At 42.5% G+C, this 22179-nt stretch overlaps 1 protein-coding gene across 1 annotated transcript in view; it reads left to right on the forward strand.

The window, feature by feature from the left end:
* ext1b (exostosin glycosyltransferase 1b) overlaps positions 1 to 22179 on the forward strand; it is a 126653-nt gene that overhangs the window by 75146 nt on the left and 29328 nt on the right. The window contains exons 2-4 of the mRNA XM_034094031.2: positions 8950 to 9043; positions 14282 to 14389; positions 16888 to 17007. Of these exons, the coding sequence (XP_033949922.1) occupies positions 8950 to 9043; positions 14282 to 14389; positions 16888 to 17007 (322 nt within the window). The remainder of the gene's footprint in view (positions 1 to 8949; positions 9044 to 14281; positions 14390 to 16887; positions 17008 to 22179) is intronic.

The following is a 22179-nucleotide window of genomic DNA, read 5'->3' on the forward strand; positions in this document are numbered from 1 at the left end:
GAGTGCTGGCTGAATTTGAATGCAGACCTCCAGCTGACATCTATCCATGATTAATGAGAGTCCAGGTTACATTTTGGCTCCTTAATGAATACAGTTGGAGAAGTTGAAGAGCCTATCAATATTTGACACGACTCTTGAATGTGTTTGCATAATTGATGCAGGATTTTAAATTGAATCATAATTGCATCATGGCGGACGTTTCGTCCTTTTCCCTCATTATTTTCCTTTGTATCCCGCTCCCCGTGATACTTCTCTCAAGGCCACATTTGCCCCCTTCACTATCATTTTCTCACACATGTATTACGGACTCACGCACACGCACTCCAATGGGTGCCGACAGACAATCAATGGGATCTCAGGGTGTGACTGACACATGGCACTGATGAACCCACTGGGTAGCGTATCGCTTTGCTTGCCTCTCTGCTCGTGATTGACAGCTGTACTTCCTCTCTTTCTCTCACACACACCCTGGGAGCAATGACTGTCTCAGACTTCATGCTGCTCTCCAGGGGGCTGCGGTGCTGACATAGTCTGACGCCAATGTCAAACGCACTCTCAAATGAGAGCGTAAGAGCTTGTCTGTCTGTGTGTGAGGGATGGATAGAAATTTGAAGAATGAACAAGAATTATAACGGAAATAGAGTCATGACAGTTTCATTCCACCGTGCATTTATACAAATCACACTGGCACATGAGTCCTGTAAAGAAGTTGTTCTCTGGAACCGTAGAGCCACTTAAATATGACTTTCCAACTTGATAGACAGATTCGCATACAAATCAGAAACGCATGAAACTTCCCATTCTAGTCGCTGTGATGTCTTTTTTCCAATTTTCTAAGAGTGAGTTGAAGTATCCTACCCTGCTGCAGCAGCTCAAGTCTCTGGACCCTGGCAACTCTAAAGCCTTTTTCAAAATAACTATTTGGAGAGAAGCCTGCTTTTCCAAATGCTCTGCAAAGCTGACATTTCAAAGGGTGCTATCTTAACTGACGACAGTGCATCTCACCATCACATCCACCCATTTACTGTGGTAGTCATGGCGCCGGATGCAGGTTCATAGCACTCTTCACGGTGCTGAGGGACCCAGGTGGCTACACGACCGGGTTTTTATTTTGATCTAGAGGAGTCTTCAGAGGGAATACATTAGTGTGTTTGCGGACAAGAAATTAGAGGCGATTAAGTCTCTCCTCACCTATTGGATGAGAGTGGAAATGGTCTTTGCCGGCAGATGGGACCCCGATAAGGGTCGGTGGGGCTTTGAAAATAAGGGGGGGGGTTAGTGTGTGTGTGCACTGCAGTGTATGCATATTAACGCTGCATGTGTGTTTGTGAGACTGTTGCTGGGGGGTGTGTGTCAGTCAGATGAAAGGAGAGGGCTAACTCCGGCCTCCTCTGCGCTCCTCGTTTCAGTTGCTCTGATGACAAAATGTGTCAGTGTTTAAAAAAAGAGGCCGCCGCAGAGCATGTGCTGACATGTCTAAATCTGAGACCATGTCACACATATGGATCTACACACATGAACAAACACACACACACACACACACACACACACACACACCAAGTAACAAGCACAGCGAGTCCTCCCGAGGGCCATCTGGAAGTGCAGAGAGAGGCACAGCTGGTATCCAGTGAACATCCACGGAGTCCGGACCCCTCATCTGCAAGGCGCCAATCACTGACTGTGTGTGTGTGTGTGTGTGTGTGTGTGTGTGTGTGTGTGTGTGTGTGTGTGTGTGTGTGTGTGTGTGTGTGTGTGTGTGTGTGGTGTGTGTGTGTGTGTGTGTGTGTGTGTGTGTGTGTGTGTGTGTGTGTGTGTGTGTGTGTGTGTGTGTGTGTGTGTGTGTGTGTGTGTGTGTGTGTGTGTGTGTGTGTGTGTGTGTGTGTGTGTGTGTGTGTGTGTGTGTGTGTGTGTGTGTGTGTGTGTGTGTGTGTGTGTGTGGTGAAGCGTGATTCTAGATGCCCATGAAAACAAATCCCCCAAATATTGTTAGAAACGTGTTTGGAATAGGTGTCGCCTAGTTTGAAATCGACCTCACTGCCAACCTCTGGAGAAATGTGTGTGTGTGAGCAGTTCGGAACTCTGACTACTGTGCAGACACTAAATGTAACTGAAAAATTGCCTCCATCTGTTGGCAGTGGAAAGAATCTGAGAGGACAAATTGAAAAGATTGCAAGGATAAAGCCGTCATAGTGAGTTAGTGTCGCGGCAGGGAGACTTCTTGTTATCGGGGTATTTGTGAAATATTCAGGCTTTACACGTGTGAGGGGGGATGAGTAGCTGCAGGGAGAGGACAGGCCGCTGACTCCAACTGATTCAGAAGTGTGAGTCTGCATGTATAGAGCCTTCTGTGTGGACATGTTTTTTGTTTTGTTTAGGCTTATGTGGTTCATTCCCACCACCTGCAGCTAAACTTCCCAGCACTCATTTGAATAGTAATATGGATCTAGCGCAGCTATGCAAACTAGCGTGACATCTCAGAAATTCCTTAAAGTCAGTTACTTTTGAATTCAAGCTGCAACACTGAGGTGCTGGGACTTTCCAGGCAACATCCGACGAGTATGGTTCATTTATTGGCAGCTTGAGGACATTTGATATACGTTAGCTGTGAAGGCTGCAGGTCACCAGGGCCTGTGTCAAGCTGTGCAGATTTTCATAATGTAATAGAGCTTTTGATTCTTAGTTGTGAAACTGAAAGGGGTGGATTTGTCCCTGAAAACATTTCCAGGGTTGTTATTTGTGATTGAAATGTATTCATGTAGGGGTAAGGTGAAGGGAGCTAGAAAGGGGATAAAAAAGAATAACAGATATTACCACGGACCTATCAGTCAGCAATTCCCCTCAATAAATTGTTCTTGACGGGGCGGAAAGACCTGTCATATTAAACTCTTGTTCAAATGTTATACACAGATCTGTGTTCCGCTGAAATCCAGTCAAGATGGTCTTGGGTTCATACCTGATATCAGAATACCTCTCAGGAGAGTCTCCAGCCAACACTTGTTTTACTTTTCCAACTTATTATGCATACAACTGTCTGTGAACGCTCACGATCAAAGTCACAACATCACACACTGTCATCAGCACTTCATTATGCCCCATCCGCGGGGATCAATATTGTTATTTTGGACACTCAAAGAGGTTGTCATCTGTTTTTGCTGATTATTTCGCACTCTCAATGATGAAAGCAGCATGTGCAGGAACACATTCTTCCACTTATGCAGATGACCGATGTTGGTGTGTGGCCTGCGCAGTCCGGTCCCCGATGCGTCCTCCGTTTGCTTAGTGAGCTGCCACACCTGTGACAACAGCTGTCTCTCTGTAATGCACTTTCATCTGGCTAATATTGTTATAGGGTATTACAATCTGGATGTGTGTGCTTTATTAATGTGTTGTCTGATGGCTCGCACTGCTCTCAGCTTGTCTTTAGGCTTGATTTCAGGGAGTGATTTTCAACATTTTTAATATTGGTGATTTCTTAACACGATTTTGTATTTGTTAACCTAACTTATGAGTCTTATTTTTCATTATTTCCGTCATTCTGTAAGTTGGGAACTCTTAAAAACATTTTTATTTTCTTTTGCCAGTCAAATAAAGGTTAAATTACAAAGGATGTATTTTAAGGCTGACAAGTCTACAAATTCACTTGAAGCAGTGTCGTCTGCGATAGCAGTTAAGCTACAGTCACGTTAAAATATACCTCGCCATATGTGGACGCTTTCATCCGATGCTCATTAAAGCTCCAGGAGTTGTCCTTCATGTGCTTGTAACTGCTGTGCTGCCTTTTCAGCTGCCACATTTTAACGTGTAACTCTTTAGATGTGGCAAGCTCTACCCGTCAAACCAGCTGCCATGACATCGTTTTCTTCACATGCACTCAGGTTGGCCCCGCGTCGTCATGTGTTCGACCACAGAGAGCCTATTTGTTTGCCGCGGCGGACAGGGGTGGTTCTGGGGGACAGTATGAATTACTTCATACTGTCCTTGTCTTTTTCATCCTGCTTTTATTGTGCCCCCCTCAGAAAATAACTGGCCCCAGCCTGGCCCCCCCCCAGTCAAATTGGTCTAGAACCGCCACTGGCGGCGGACCTCTGGGTCATTCCATGCTAGAAAGCTAATTGGAACTAGCATAAGCTGGCTAATGAGCGCTAATTAGGCTAATGAATTAGATGCAGAGTGTACAGCGGGCGTTATGGCTGCGTAGGAGGAGGAAGATGGGACAAAAATGGACAGGCACGCATCTGGATGCACACATACGGACAAGTTTCCCCACATAGCTGCAGGGGGAATAAGAAGAGAGGGCAGAAAGTTAGGGGACACACATTCCTGTCACACACTACTGATTTCTCTTTCAAGCTCATATCTGTCGCTATACGCATGTGCGCACACATCTTATCATTCTCAAACACACACATTGGAGCATATGTGGATACAACACAAACATTCCCCCCCTCACCAAACACACTATCTCTGTTAGTCAGGAGCCAGAGATGCTGCCTTTTTTGTATTACCCAGAAGCTCGGTTAGCCTGCACATCTGTCCTCCTCTCATGGGAACACACGCAACAATATGCTTCGACTTAGACACTGGTGTGTTTATGAGGAGGACGAGGCTCCTGTTTAATTACTGCTGGAATCTGTCCTTAGTCTTTTTTCAGGAGTTATTAACTAGACAAATTAGCACATCTGTGCTATGACATTCATAATGATAAATAACTTGTATATAATCTTTAATGTTCATCCTCTACATTGTGCAGTTCACTTTCATGTGCAGAAGGACACAGTGAGAGGAAATTAGAGCGTTCTTCATCATAAATTAATAATTTACTAGAGGGCTGTTTTTCAGTAACAAGATCTCATGAGCACACACACTACAAACTACAATGCAGTACACAAATACTTCAGCAGACCTCCAGACACCCATTCTTTCACACACTGTTGCAGACACACACGTAGCAAAACCCACTTTGGAAGACAAAGAAATGAAAGAAAGCGAGACAGGAGAGAGGTCCAGGAGGCTAATGTAACAACAGCCGCAATAAGCAGTACATTGGATCTCTTGTTCTCTGCTCCCTGGAAGACTCTCAGGCTGGTTGTGGTTTTGAGTTTTCATCACCCTCAGGCTTCATGTTCAGGCGACTGCTGGGTGCCCACACAGCACCAGAAAGTCCAGATGGCAGACCACCAAGTGCACACCTTTGGGAATCTGGGCCTGACTTAAGTTAACTAAAGTTGTTACATTAACTCAAGTTAGGGCAGTTTTCAGATACCTTACTTCATTTAATGTGCTACACTACATTTCACAGGAAATCATAGCACTTTTGAATCTTTTCAGTGTGTTTTGATTTGATTTGACTTATTCATTTAAAAGAAAACAACAGCTCAGCACAGTAAGTGAAAGTTGGGATAACACAATACAGCCCAAGGCTTATTTGCATTGTGCTCCTGGCTTTTGTGCTCTAATGTCATCTGCAAATAGACTCTACTATCCTGCAATACAAGAACAATGTTCATGTCTTCCACATGCATCATTAACATGTTAGCCTGCTTGAGTCGTTTTTTGTGTAGTCATCAGTTGCATATGTATGACACATCGTTCAGTATTAAAGGGGCCCTATTGTGCTTTTTGGGGGTTTTCCCTTTTTCTGTAGTGTATAGGTTTGTAATGTCACAGGAGAGGTACTAAATGATGGGGCCTCTGAAGGATACATTAAAAAGTGAATTTATGATCATTTTGGAGCAAACTCATGGAATAACATTTATTTTGCCAGCTAGCCACAGCTGACAAACGCGTTAAGATGGCAAAGCTCAGAGACCGTTTGTCCACAAATGAGAAGCTTGCTTTGATTTCTTCTTGCATCAAAAGACCAATGTCTTGTTTAATCCTCAATATGGCTTGTCTGCCTCTGTTATCTTACTTATCTTACTGACGGAAGGATCAGCTTGACAAAGAGAGCATTAACTAGATAGTGTGTGTATAACATAAAACAGTATCCATCCTCCTGCTCTTCCTCCTTCTTGTCTGTGTGAATGTAGCGCCATCGCATGTAATTAAGTTGCCGCAAGTGAAGGCCTTAATGGCAGGTTGCCACGGTAACTATGTAGTACATTGCGGTTAGGGCTTGCGTTAAAGTGTTTCTAAACTGCTTCACAGTTGTTGGACATGCTGACGCGTGCACTCAACACACTCGTATGCATATCAAACGACAGGGTGCACACACAGAGGTCACTTCCTGCGCTTTATTACACAAAGCCTTGTTTTCTGTCTGCTTCATATCTTCTGAGTGCACACTTGTTCCCTCCAAACGTGACAAGACACATTCCCAGTATTACCATTACCTTTGTCACACTTGCTTTGTTTCCTTCTTACCCTGCTTTCATTGTGTCATCTGTCAATGGAGAATCGTACACATGTTTTAGTGTAAAGATTGAAATACACACAATCAAACCCGGCAAGCTCGCTGTGGTTTGCCTCTGCCTGCTCAAGGTCACAGGGACAACACGAAGCATGGCTGTTGTTAGACAGAGGAGATTAGAGGGAGAGGAAAAGGGTGAAAAGATGGCAAAAGCCAGCTGTGGCCTCTGGACCCAGCGTTAACCAGCAGGAAGGTGCAGGAGAGAGGAGAAGGGTTTAAACATCATGTTGGCATCTCCCTGTAACCTCCTCGCCATAATTCAATGCCCTACCCTGCTCAGAGTAAATCATGCCATGATAAGGTGAAGATGCACAGCAGGTGAATCATGTCGGAGGGTTGTACTGGCACCTTTTAAAGAGAACAGCCACAAGTGCATTGCATCTTATAAAACGGAGATTAACTGGAGCGACTTTCGGAAATACAAAAAAAAACCTGAAAGACAAACTAAAAGTTTAAAAGTTCTGCTAATGACAGATTGCATTAGGTAATTAGTATTTGCAGATAACTTAGACCTACAGAAGATCTGACACACACAAACGTTTTCCAAGGGCTGTTGCATGTTAAATCCACACATTGATATTCACTGCCATCAGATGCCTGTCTTTTTTGTGGAAACACACACACACACAAACACACGCACAGACACACACACCGTCCAGGCACCCAGCTGGTGTGGAAATATGGGCTAAGATAGCTTCTCCATCGACAGGTGACGGAGCGTGTGCAGCTGTCGCTTGTACACGCCGTGTGTGTGTGTGTGTGTGTGTGTGTGTGTGTGTGTGTGTGTGTGTGTGTGTGTGTGTGTGTGTGTGTGTGTGTGTGTGTGTGTGTGTGTGTGTGTGTGTGTGTTGTGTGTGTGTGTGTGTGTGTGTGTGTGTGTGTGTGTGGTGTGTGTGTGTGTGTGTGTGTGTGTGTGTGTGTGTGTGTGTGATAAAATAATCATGACATTCTTACCCTAATGCAAACAAAGCATGTCATTCATCTTCTTCTCCACTTTTTTCTTCCATCTCTTTATAGTAAAATGCATTTTCTGAACCTTTTGTTGAAAAAATATAGTTAACCTTAATAATTAGACTTACCACAACAACCTTGCAATTCCTGGTCCGGCACTTCAGTTGTTAGGTGGCATGTATTTGCTCTGTGTGTCTGTATGAGTGAGATAGAGAAGGATCATCCACACAGGGAGCCATTGCTGTGGCTAAACCTGGTGAAAGCGAGACGGAGAGGGAGAAAGCAAGAAGAAATAAAGATGGGAAAGGAGAACTAAAGACATTTAGAAAAACCATGAGATTGAGGCATTCAGTTACTTGGTAAAAGTGTATTTAGTGGAAAAGAAAGTAAGTACTTTATTAAGACGTACGTACATGGCACCATTGCTTGTATTTATAAAATGTAAACGGGCAAAACCCCATAGAAGAGAGGCAAACATACAGACTGAGGCACATATTTCAGTCTTTCTATTTCTTTGAACACAAACACACACAAACACACACACACACACACACACACACACACACACACACACACACACACACACACACACACAGAGCCAGCTGTGTGGTGGTAGCAGGTGTCACTCTCAGCTCATTACCCCTGGCAGGGTTGATCACCCTGTTTGGAGAGCAATAAGACACACCTCACTGGAGAGATAGAGGGATGGAGGGGGAGAAAGAGGAGAGGGAGGGAGGAGAGGGAACATCCACCTCCTACTTTAAGAGATAGAGGGATTGAGAAGGGCAGCAAGTGAAGAAGAGGAGGTGTATAAAGTAGCGTATGGTACGAAGGGGGGTGGGTATGACGTTTCTGTATGGAAAGGCTGTTAAGTGAAAATGTAACAAGCAAAAAGGAGGAGATTTATGAAATCCGGATCATATTTTTTTGCCGTCATTTCTATTTGTAACAATAACATCGCTCACAAATGTAATTGGTGTGGCTTGGGCCTACGGCCACATCATTAAGAAGAAGTTAGACATTGCTTGAAGTAAGACAATGAGGTTTAGAACCCATTTATGACCTAACACCACGCTGCAGTCAGGGCGTTATGACACATGTTATCAGCTTTGACCTTCTAAATAAAGGGGTTTAGATAACCTGACAGACTGTCTGACAGGACGTGTACCTGCTTATCGTTCAACCCATGTTTTCTTGCAATAGACCGGACTTGTCCTTTGAGTCAATTACAACAGAAACAGTGGAGTTTCACAGCAACCAAAGCTTAAACCACAGGAATGGCTGGTTTTAAAATGAAAATGTTCAACAGGATTTGAATGGTTTCCTGATTTGTCTACTTATGTCATAAAGAAGCTGATAATGTTGCTGTAAAAGTGTGTTTCCATGATTGATGTCTGACATAACCCACAAGCGGTGTTTAACTTGAACATGTGTTTGAACTATGAGAAACTATCTAATTGTATAGCTCATTACAACAGGTAGCAGTGATGCATGTAATCCTGTAATTACACACGTCTTTTGAGCATGTTGCCATAAATAACATGTTCTTGCTCAGTAACCTCATCATGTGTGTGTGTGTGTCTCTGCAGGTACGACTACAAGGAGATGCTCCACAACTCCACCTTCTGCTTGGTGCCCCGTGGCAGACGCCTAGGCTCATTCCGCTTCCTCGAGGCGCTGCAGGTAGTTTGCAGTAACACACACACACACATACATGAACAGACATTATCACACACATCTCATTACGGGAAGGCACTGCTGTACTCTGTAAATGCATGCCTACCGGCAATATCACCAGGACTAAATAGAATCCCTTACCAACTAGCATTTGTTGTTTTAATGTTGCTGCTTCTTCCAGTAATAAAGGATCTCTAAATCATTACCAACTTTTATGTGGGACTAATAGTGTAATAAATATAAACAAACACCCTTCACTGAGGAGATTTGCTGCGATTTCCTTCCTCTAACTAAAAGGAACATTGTAAAACAGGATTGAATTTGCAGATAATCTTTCAACTTGTTGCCTGAAAATGATAGGGTAGGAAAAATATAAACTTTGAAAACATATTTAGTTACCATGAGTCTACCGAAAAATCATGTTGTAGGTATTGTAGGAGTAGATATCTCTTCTCCGCGCCGATCCTATGAGTTTGCTTTAAAAGAAGGAACACTCAAAACAACCAGGACGAGGGTTAAACAATAATCTGTTTTAATTATAAAAGGTAATAATTAGGGCTGTCAAACGATTACAATTTTTAATCAGATTAATCACAGCTTAAAAATTAATTAATCATGATTAATCACCATTCGAACTATGTCCAAAATATGCCATTTATTTATGTATATTGTTGTGGGAATGGAAAGATAAATGAAAGAAGGCGGATATATCCATTTAACATACAGTATCTATGTTTATTATAAAAAATGTCTGCATGTCAAAATGAAAGACAACCCACACACCTATCAATCATCAAACCGTGGGGTCTTAATTCATTACGTGTTGATTTCTATCAACGGGGATTACTTCAGGAAAGTCGACAGAGGGGGAGGGGCTAGTGGAGTACTTCGGGACCACAGAGTGTGAACGTTGTGATCAGCTGTTTTAGCGCAGTTCTCCAGTGATGGGGGGAGTGTCCTTCCGCAGCCGGTTGGCGTAGTTTTGGCACAGTTCCGTTGTACAGACCGACGTTAACAGCAGCCCTGTCTGTGCACACGGAGACCGACTCTGTCGTCCGGTGATCTAACCGCCTTCTGGAAAAGCTTCACAAGTACGTCGGTACGCAAATGCGCTTTGTGACACAAGTGACGGTACGCATTTCAGATTACGCACATAACCTGCGTACCAGTTATGTGCACCCCTGTACCAGAGCCATATTATTACTATTATATGGCTCTGCCCTGTACTACAGCAAGAGTATTCTGCGTCGGGACTTCCTGCAACAACACCACGCCGTTATCAAAGATGTTCTATTGAGAAGACGATCACTACGTGACAAAAGTTTTCAAAACCGTGGCTACTGAAATCAATCTTACTAACTGCTGTCTGTGCAATTTACTCCGCGCGAGTTGGCAGACTTTATTTTGCTTACTTTATCATTTTTCATGGTGGGGCTAAGCCATTTCTTGGTATGGGTGTAGCCTACCCCAGCCATACCCTGGCGCTGCCACTGGTGGCACGTATGGGGCGGGCCTTTCTGCACATGCGTTAAATGTGTTAAATATTTTAACGCAATTAATTCAAAAAATTAATTGCCGCCGTTAACGCGATAATTTTGACAGCACTAGTAATAATGCAATACAATATAATACATTACCATACAATATAAAATAATATATCGTAATGTAAGGAGTACTCCTGCCCTGGTTCACGTGCTGCTTCGACCCTTCGGTCTTGGCAGCCCGAGAAGAGAGAGCGAACCCAAGGCCGAACAGGCTTTTATACCAAAACAAACAGGAAGGGGTTGGGTCAGCTGGTCATCTTTTCAGGTCATCTCATTGGGAGATGCAAACGTGAATCAGCGCGTGCCAGCAGAGAACCAAACCGTTTCAGTTTGAAGCAAAACACATCTTATCATGTAGCTTATCACACAATAGTCATATGTTTTTCTTTATGAAAGCCATACTTGTTGGGAATTTACCAGTCATCATCTCATGGCCTCCTCAGGACCAGCTAACCAACAGAGCTTAATTGTCCTCATTCCCCCAGGGCCTCTCTGAACTTCCATCCCCCCGAAGTCAGCTTGCCCAGAATCAGAAGGACCATTGTCTCTCTAATTGTGTGTGACCCAATCGTCTCCTGCTCTTTAGGAGTCTTGAAATGAACGCACATACATTTCTCTCATTATCTAACACTTAACATCCCATATATCAGGTGACATAAAAATGAATATACCAGAATTACGCTGTATTAAACTTTTTGCCATAATACTTTACATCAATTTCCACAGTATTCATCCGCCTAAAAAGCTCAAATAATTAGACCTTATATAAAATGGTTAGTGCTCTTGATTAGTTTTAATACAATCAAGAATCTGAAAAACTGCTCTTCAGAGTATTAACAGTTAGAATGAAGGGTCACACCAGGCTATATAAAATATCTGTTCAATAAAACTTTGTGAATTATCCTGTATTATCCCGTACATTATTGTCCCATTAGCCACCAAGCTAACACGCGTGTACGCTAGTTTGTAAAGCTTTTCTGAACTCTTAACTAATACTTTATTTAATACAAATAATGTCATCACGGGTAAGAAAATGGCCATGTAGAGGAAGAATAGAAAGAAACTCTGGGAGCTATTCTGACTGATTAGCCATGTTCGCAGCTGGCTAGCGTGTTAGCAGTGAGAGCTAGCCAAAATGATTCCAATGTTCCCACATACTGTACATGCCAAATATTTTGGCTCTGTTTTTTAGGTATAGTTCAAGTGATTTCATAATATTAAAATGCTTTACAAAGAAAAACCCATCAGGTTTTTGTGCCTGTTGAAGTTAATTGGACATTAAGTGGAAATGGCTACACATAATGTCGCTATACCTTGTCAGACTGTATGACTTTACCTGTCATACTAACCAGGGAGGTACATTCTTCCCATCAAGAGTCCTTTGCCATTAATGCATTTACCTTCACTTCACTCAACCCCTTTGAAATCTACACACTTCACAAACCTCTCTTTTTCTCTCTCCATTTTTACACTCTTCCGCATTACCACTGCACTGTCCTTTACCTCTCCTTACCGTCCTCAGAGTGCAGCCACATGAGTGTGCTTATCTCACTATCAGCTGCCACACACACTCACACACACACTCTCTCTCTCACACACACACACACACACACACACACACACACACACACACACACACACACACACTTCACTCAAGAGAGAAATATGCCCTCTCCTTTCTACATTTGTATGACTCTCTCATCCATCGACTCCCAGGAAGATGGAAGGAGAATATTTACAGGCGTTAGTCTTTGCATGAGAAAGCAACTGCTAATAGAGGTCAACTCTGCGTGTGTGCGTGCGTGTGTGTGTGTGTGTGTGTGTGTGTGTGTGTGCGCGCGCATGTGTGTGCGTGCCTGGAGGTTGTTTCTGTGTCTGTATATATATATCTGTATGCATGGGATTGTGTGTGAGTTTTGTGAGTGTGTGGACGTGACAGCAGCGGAGCCCGCGGGCCAGCTCTGGTTTAGCTGACACCTTTATGACCTGGGAGTGACAGGGCCGTCATTACGTCAAACTCCCACCACCAACACACACATACACACACTCACACACAAACACACACACCAGCTGTTCCCTCCACCTCTCCTCTCATCCCTCCATCCTTCTGCCACTCCTTTGCCAAAGGTCATATTCAGCTTCACTGCCTCCTCTCTTCTCATCTTTTTTTTAAAACATCTATTTATCCACTTTCTTCTGCCTTTTGATCTTCTTGATTTCCCCTTTCTCCTCTCAAAGTCATTACTCATGCTCTCCTCCTTTGAGTTATCACATTTCCAGAAGGGGAAGTTACCATTTTAATATGTGTATGTAAGATGTATCAACAGGTGAAACTATCTAAAAAAGAAAATGGCCATACACTGACTAAGACTGAATATGGTTTGTTTCTTTTAATTTAAGACACATAAGTGATTCAAAAGAGAGAAACACCGAGAATCTAAACCACAGTTTAAAAAAGCGTTGTGTGCCTGTTTGAGTTCTTGTTGTTACAGTAGGCTGGTTTGTATGAATCCAAATGGCTTTGTGAGCTGCTCTCCAACACATGGCTGCTGTTTTTTTTCATATCCATATCAGTCATTGTTATATTGAATTCCTCACTATCTGTGACCATATGCCAGCTGCCTGCATGTGTATCTAGATTGTATGTTCAAGCTCATTTCTGTTTATCTGATTGCTTATCTGCATTGTGATGAGCTTGTATTTGATCTCAAATGTATAAGAACCCAGAAACCATGTATTCATGTTTAAGTTACATTTGAACTCATATCTGTGCTCTAAGGCTTCTTTTTTAATCAAAGCTGCACTTGTTCTTTTTTTATGACCAATGGGTCAAAATAATGCAACTAGGGTTCGCTGAAAAGTGATGAACCCACATAGCATTATCAAAAGTCACTGCATTTCCCTTCAGCTCTACTGAGTGTTGTCGCCCCTTTAGGCTGCTTTATTGTTGTTGTCTACTCCCACCCACCTACCTTATCAATAGTTTACAGCGGGAAGCAGCAAAGTTAGCGATTAGCTTGTGAACAGAGCTGAGCATTTAAGAGTTAAAGAGCCAGTAAATAATTATTGCCCATTATATAAAACAATTGCTGGACGGAGAATAGATATGGGACTTGCATTTGTCAGGTGGCGAAAAAACACACCAACACATTCACAATATCAACTTTAAGGGGTGATGATGTGTAATATATATTTGTTTTATATAATAGGGCTAACACTTAAAATTGAATCTCTAGTATGACAATTTTGAGACAGCTGCTTTCCTCTCAGTTGTTTAGTTAAGCACATTGATGTGATTTCTACTCTGAAACAGCCTCTAGTCTGCAGCTCATAACATTGACATCAATAAAGACAGTAATGGGCCGTCTGCTGCGTGTATCATTGTTCCTGCTTCCCATCTCGCCTGCTATGAGCCTCAATAGTGATTTCATGTGTGATATATACACGACACCAAAGAAGCTCGAAAATGAAATCCAATTTTTGCCAAATGGGGAATTAATGCATGAACACAAAGGATCACAGACAAACACAGGTGGATCAATTATAATACAGTGCAGCCTTTATATGAAAAGAGCCACATATTGCAGCTTTAATAATCCGGATCAATATGTGGCAAAGCAGTCATCATTTAAGCCGTAGCTCTGATTGTGTTTGTAAAGGATCATGTCCAAGCTTCTCTCTCTTTCTCTGTGTGTGTCAGGCTGCGTGTGTGCCGGTGATGCTGAGTAACGGTTGGGAGCTGCCTTTCTCCGAGATCATCGACTGGAACACAGCCGCAGTGATCGGCGACGAGAGGCTGCTGCTGCAGGTAACGGCCCGGAGAAAACTCTCCCACATGCTCCTGAAAACTAAAACCTGAAAACGTTAGCAGACAGAGAAACAGCAGCAAGCCCCACACCGGAAAACAAAATACTTTTCTTGCGGTCGATATCCTGAGCACACGCTCTTCACTTAAATTCCCCAGGATTCAGCTTATTTAGTTTTCTTGTGGAGTGATTGACGACAAAACAAAATGCAAGCTGCATGCCAAGTCTTTGACTGATTAGAAATGCCACTCAAAACCGCACATATGAGAGAGCAAATAAATAAAAGAGAATGGATTTAGATAGAATCGCTTCAACTTCATGGGGAGAAAAGTAATGATATGCTCATTAAATATTAATTTGAATGAAGGGTGTGATAATATTGCCTGACATTGAGCTTTATAACTTTGTGCAGTGATGTGCTTGACTCATCCTGGTACTATTTATCTATTTTACGGATGGGGTTTTACAAAAATACGATGGGCTGAGATGCAAACAACATAAAGTACATATTTAAATGTATGTTTTTCACTTTTCTTGTTGGATACATCTGCTGTACATTCAAAGTCTATTGTCTATTCAAAACTGATCTTTTTTAAAAAGCACATCGTAAGAATTTCATGATTTATTTTTATTTTTAAATGTGACCTTTTTTACCAACGTACACTCTATCTTGCAAGATACATTGCCCATTTAGGGGTAATAAAATGTTAAATAACCCAAATTACACCCCTGCTACCTCCCTATTACACACATATTCCAACCGTCTTCCACCCATATTGCACTGTTATTGAACCCATATTTCACTGTTATTATACCTTTCTATCTGATTATCTACCGAGTATAGGCTTCCAAACACAAGTACCGTACTTTTCGGACTATAAGCCGCGACTTTTTCCCCCATTTTTTTTGTACAGCTAACGGCCACTAGGGAAGCTCCTAAATCTATGGATTTTACAGGTAAAATTAACCACCTTTAACCCTATGGGCTCTATGACCGGTCCGCGCCCGCCACCTTTAAGCGGCGGGCTCCAGCAGGAAAAGCTGGAGGCCGGAAAAGAGTGAGACAGGTAGCGCGCCAAAGTAAAAGTGGAACCGAGAGACAGAACGAGAGCAAGACAGACGGACAATTTAGCTGCTGCGGCTTATATGCAGGTGCGCTTTATAGTCCGAAAAGTACGGTATATATGTAAGTGATTACCCATGTTTTATAAACTATCTGGGCAATGTATCCTCCTAGATACAGAAACCATTTAAGGGTTAAATACTACACATAAAGTGTATTCACTTCTTCAACTAAAATGTTCCCAGTAAGCAGCATATTGCAGTATTTACTAAAGTGCATATAAAAAGTGTTTATATGCCATAATCCTCGCTTCAGTATGACAAATAAAGTCACAGAAGGACTTAACTTCACAGCTCTTTGAATACACGTACAAAAGCATTCACCAAAGGCCGCTGCAGCATTTTAGCTTTTCTTCCCAAATACTGTTTGATGACTGATAGTTGCTGTAGCTGTTGGTTTTGTGTAAAGCCCCTGTGTGCTTTATTCCCTTTAATATGTGTCTGTGAATGCTTTTATTCTGGGATTCTACATTTAAAAGTAGAATGTGTTGGATCCTATACTAAATAATTTAAAAAGGCCTGGCGGACAAGACTGCCACAGTGCCAGAGCTGTAAACATTCACGAAAAGGTTCAACATTTTTGAATTTGGCGGAGAGATACATTTAAATATCCTCTCTGATATCAGTTTGCTAAATATAAGGCTTAAGCCAGCTGTTGAAAGGTAACATAAATGTAACCTGTTTAATATTTAGAAAAAACTGTGTGAAAACAAAAATAGATATATGGGTAGTCGATATTGCCTCTAAGAATTTATGTTTTCCTTTTTGTTATCAGTATATTTTCTATGCTAAGCACTAATGGAAGTACATTCTAATTCACCATAGAGTTACAAGTGGGATCAACACACTGATACTTGTATCAGTGTATTGATCCTCAAACTGCAAGAAAACAAATAAGTATACTTCTCCAAATAAGAAACCTTCTCTTCACAAAAAGTCACAAATATTAGGACTTTGTAAATCCGGATTTACATGACTTGAGATGTGAAACAAGTTTTGCTTAAAAGTACATTTCTTAACCTTGTAAACTGAAGTTGACAAAGAAATACAAAAAATAGACACGCCTAAAGTTTTCCATCACCTGTTGTGGTATCCTCAATACACAGAGTTGCTGTGTCAGCATTTTAGAACTGCAGTTTATTGACTGATATTCGATGTTCCCTTAACGGCTTCAGACTTGTGTTTGGAAGTGCTTTGAGAACACCTGAGATTTGGAACTGAACTTAATTGCCTGAAAATAGTTGTAATACTACTCTTAATGTTCTTTATCTGTTGACGGGGACTTCCTGAGTGCATCTTTGGGACCAGTTTTAATCTTCCTGTCCCCACAGTTGAGGTCCCACAACAGTGCTGACTGACTGCTGTCTTTTTGTTGCAGATCCCAACCACGGTGCGCTCCATCCACCAGGATAGGATCCTCTCCCTCCGCCAGCAAACTCAGTTCCTCTGGGAGGCCTACTTCTCCTCCGTGGAGAAGATCGTGCAGACCACACTGGAGGTGAGGATTGAAGACACACGTGCTGCTAACCACCACCCGCACTCTGGCCTCTCTGCTTCTTCTCTACTGCTCTCACATCATCAATCTTTCTCTCAGAGGGATGCGGTCCCTCAGCAGACTCTCTGTAGCATCACTTTATTCTCAGGCATCTCTTTGGTCTTTTACCAAGGGGCTTAAAGCAGAATTGAAGGCTGGACAGTGCCATTTACGGAGGGCAAAAAGGACATTTCAGCACATGTTAAAGGTCCCATGTCATTGCCATTTCTACTGATCATAATTCCATTGTTGAGGTCTACTAGAATAGATTTAGATTTAGACACACACACACACACACACACACGCACGCACGCACGCACGCGCGCGCGCGAGCACTTAAAGGCAGAAACACATCTCCATATGTCAAAGTGTGTCAGCCCAGATTCACGTGGCACCACCCAGGCATAACCCTGCTGACATGTTGTCACTCGGCACTAAAGAGCAAGGTGACACGGCCGAAGCCTCTGACTAAAAGTGTGTGTGTGTGTGTGTGTGTGTGTGTGTGTGTGTGTGTGTGTGTGTGTGTGTGTGTGTGTGTGTTGTGTGTGTGTGTGTGTGTGTGTGTGTGTGTGTGTGTGTGTGTGTGTGTGTGTGTGTGTGTGTGTGTGTGTGTGTGTGTGTGTGTGTGTGTGTGTGTGTGTGTGTGTGTGTGTGTGTGTGTGTGTGTGTGTGTGTGTGTGTGTGTGTGTGTGTGTGTGTGTGTGGGTGGGTGGGTGGGTGGGTGGGTGTGTGTGTGGAATAGAGCGAGGGGCTAAATGCTTAATCCTGACTGACTGTCCTGTAAAAAAGGGGAGAGTGGTTGTGGAAAGGGTGAAAAGGAGAAGGGGTGACATATGTAAATGGCGTTGCCGTGGCAGCCCCCGAGATAACGAGCGACATGGTTTATTCATCCTGTCGAGCCTGCAACCCCCCCCACCCTCAACCTCCTCCTCATCGTCCTCCTCACTGCAGATCCTTGATGATACAAACACAAACACACACACACCCCGATACCCTGACAGATTGAATCTGCCGGCACACATTCACAAACTCACTTGCTTTTTTTATTGACTTCACTTCCACTCCAAACTGTATGTGTGTGTGCTGAGATTGCAAGGCAAGCAGGAAACATAAGTTCACCCTATCATGCAGTGTTTCCTGCCAGGGAGCAGTCGCGTTTCAACCAATCACAAGATCAATATAGCCGGGTCTGTTCTGCGGGTGCACCTATTAAACTCACCTATTAAAGCGGGGCTCACACAGAGGCAGGATTTATCTATCATGCTCTAATTGGTTGATTGTGGCTGTTCTGAGGTGAGATTGAGTCGTCCATCATGTCCCGACTGAGGGCTGCCGGCGGGGGGAGATGCAGCCGAGCGAGCAGGGGCTCAAGGTTTTTAAGGTGGCAGGCGGTGTTTTTATAGAGAAGTTAAAGGATTGTGAGTTAATCTGTTCGACTGAGGCAAATGGTTATCGACTGCCCTCGGGGACAAATCTAGGGAAAGTAAAAAAAACTCACCCAGTGCCGAGGTTTTTTTCACTGTGATGCATTTTGATGTTGCTTTGTCAATATTATTACAGTCAGCCCCCTCCAGCTACATTATTAACTTTTTTTTACAATTGGAAAAGCTATTAGCCGCCGCCCATCTTGTTCTCTTCACCTCTTTCTATACGTCCGCCCTTTTTGAGTTTGCCAAGCCAGCAGCCGTCACCTCTCGATTCAATCAAGGCCATAAAACAGGGCCGCAAACCTGTGTCTGTTTTACTGCTGCAATTCAGCATGGCTCAAGGGCACGGCAGCAATATCTCTTTCCCCTGCCTGCTCAGCAGAGGCTGGCGGCGGGGAGAAAATAGTGGCCGTTGTCACGTCCGACCGTGTGACTGACTGCTCTATTTGTGCACAGAAAGGATCGGGCAGGCTGAATGGCGCTTAAACACAGCTGATGACTCTGTCTGGGTTTTGCCTCTTTTATTCTCCGATGGCCTCTGTCTGTGTGACTGACCGGCACATATTCCTTTGACTTGCTGATCTGCTTCTCCAAAAAAAGAGCTCAGTATGTTTGTCCGAGGATGAAATATTACACAATAACATGGATTTATTTTAGCTCAGAATTGTGCCCTGGCGATTCACTCACGATCAACAGTTGCTATTCAGGTGATACAAAGCAAGCATTTGGGCAGCTCAGCCACTTTTCTTACTTTCATACAACGACCGCAGACTTACTTTTAAAACCGCTTTCCACCTGCTTTAATTCATCAACCCGGGTATTAAATAACACCCTGAATATCGTTCTGAATTGAAATGGGATGTTTTTAAAAGTTGGAACATTATCCGTGTTGATATTCATTCACATTTACGACTTTCTGCTTCTTGTTGCTTTTGTGTGAAAAACTCATTTTGCAGTCGTGTGAAATGTTTTATCTGTTTGATTACAAGGCTCATTGATGGAATCCTTAATATTTCACCGACTATAATCTGGTATGGCATCAGAGGGGTGGGATTAGACTGGGTGAGAGATTATTTAAGCAACAGACAACAATTTGTTGAAATTGGTGAACATAAATCAGAATACATGAACATAACTTGTGGAGTACCTCAGGGGTCTATGTTGGGTCCAAAGCTGTTCATAATATACATCAATGACATTTGCAGAGTATCAAATATATTGAAATGTATTTTATTTGCAGAGGACACTAATATGTGTTTTTCCGGTGACAATTTGAAAGAGCTAATGGGAGTGATAACAGCAGAAATTATTAAAGTAAAACATTGGTTTGACACAAACAAATTATCATTAAATATAAGCAAAACAAAGATTATGTTATTTGGAAAACATAAAACAAATCCACAGGTGCAATTAATACTAGATAACATAAACATGGAAAGAGTATATGAAATGAAGTTCCTTGGTGTGGTTTTAGACCACAAAATCAGCTGGAAACCTCATATCACTCATGTAAAAGCAAAACTGGCTAAGACTCGCAATATTGGGAAAAGCCAGACACATTCTGGACCACAACTCATTGTATTGCATTCTCTATATAACACACTAATATTGCCATATCTGATTTACTGTGTGGAGATTTGGGGAAACACGTACAAAACCAACCTACAGCCGTTATGCACATTACAAAAAAGGGCTATAAGAGTTATCAATAATGTTGGATATCTTGAACACACTAATGTATTATTTTTGAAGTTACACATAACATTTGATCTGGTTAAATTTAAAACGGCACAAATCATGTACAAAGCAAGACATAATCTACTTCCTAGGAAATTAAAAACACTGTTCATAGACGGAGAGGGTGGGTATAATTTGAGAGGAAATCTACATTTTAAACAACTCAAGGTCAGAACAACTCTGAGAAGTATGAGAATAACAATCCTCCTGGCTGGTCGACCTGCATGTGCCATCCGACCTCTGCAGCTCATCCAGAATGCAGCTGCTCGTCTGGTCTTCAACCTTCCTAAATGTTCCCACACCACCCCGCTCCTCCGCTCCCTTCACTGGCTTCCGGTAACTGCTAGAATCCACTTCAAGACAATGGTACTTGCGTACCATGCTGCGAATGGATCTGGCCCTTCCTACATCCAGGACATGGTTAAACCGTACACCCCAGCACGTGTACTACGCTCTGCATCAGCCAAACGACTCGCTGCACCATCGCTGCGAAGGGGACCCAAGTTCCCATCAGCAAAAACACGTGGGTTTGCTATCCTGGCTCCAAAATGGTGGAATGAGCTCCCCATTGACATCAGGACAGCAGAAAGCTTACACACCTTCCGGCGCAGACTGAAAACTCATCTCTTTCGACTCCACCTCGAGCGATAGAACTATTAACAAAGCACTTATATACTAATAAAGGGCTGGCTTATCTAAAGCCAGTTGAGTAGCACTTGAAATATTTTTGCTCTATGAAACCTGATGTACTTATATGATTCTGTTTTCTTCAAGTTTGTATTTTGTTGGTCGAACGCACTTATTGTAAGTCGCTTTGGATAAAAGCGTCAGCTAAATGAAATGTAATGTAATGTAACAATCTGTGGGGTGATTTTATGGAATGGTTTGGAGCAGGAGTTAAAACATAGCACAAGCATAATTCAGTTTAAAAGGTGTAAGGGAAACTTCTGTGTAGCATCAATGCAATGGGAGTCACCGACTCAGGAAAGAGACACGGGAAGAGCAGGAGCTTTGATGTCAAACACTGATGGGTTATTTGGAGCTTCGTTCGGAGAATTCACATCACAAGTCACAGCAGCCACGATCTGACTGCACGGTAGAGTTGCCACGTCAATTCTCAAGAACTCTACCCCAGACCCATGTATTTAGCTAGTTCCGAGAGAATCATCAACATGCTGCATAACAAGATAAAATCATAACACCTCTATCAGCTGACGTCAACAGGCAGGAACATAGAATCATAACACTATCAGCTGACGTCAACAGGCAGGAACATAGAATCATAACACTATCAGCTGACGTCAACAGGCAGGAACATAGAATCATAACACTATCAGCTGACGTCAACAGGCAGGAACATAGAATCATAACACCTCTATCAGCTGACGTCAACAGGCAGGAACAGGGAGACAGAACAATGAGAGCACAGCAGCCAAGGTTACAAGGTGCGTGTGCTCAGTCAGAACAGTTTGAACTGATAAACTGGGTCAAAGTTATGGGCCTTGGAAAATATTCCCCAACAAAAGGATGTACAGAAACACTTTGTGGGAAAACTATGAGAATGAAGAGAGGTGATTGAAGATGAGAAATTATTGTGTATAAGTGTAAATGTAAGTAGGAATAACTTGCATAATGATTTAAAGGACAATCATTGATAAAGTAAGGGGTGGGAATTAATAAGCATTTGCTTCCTCCTGCTCCCTTTCGGACACAGACTTTTTTGTTGTTGAATATAATATAAATATTATCATGAATGTGGATAAATACTGTATTTTAACAATATGGTATTCTGTTTTTCACATTTGTTATTTTGTATTTGTTATTTTTTTAATCCGTTCGAAATAAAGATTGAAATTAAATGAAATGAAAGGCAGTTTTGTTCAACACACAAAGTTGTATGAGGGCTCTGAGTGAAATGTAATGTAAAGGCAGTTTAGAAAGGGAAGCCTTGCATACTGCAGGGTGGACTTTG

Source organism: Pseudochaenichthys georgianus, chromosome 11 (assembly GCF_902827115.2).
Source record: "Pseudochaenichthys georgianus chromosome 11, fPseGeo1.2, whole genome shotgun sequence".
Taxonomy (NCBI): domain Eukaryota; kingdom Metazoa; phylum Chordata; class Actinopteri; order Perciformes; family Channichthyidae; genus Pseudochaenichthys; species Pseudochaenichthys georgianus.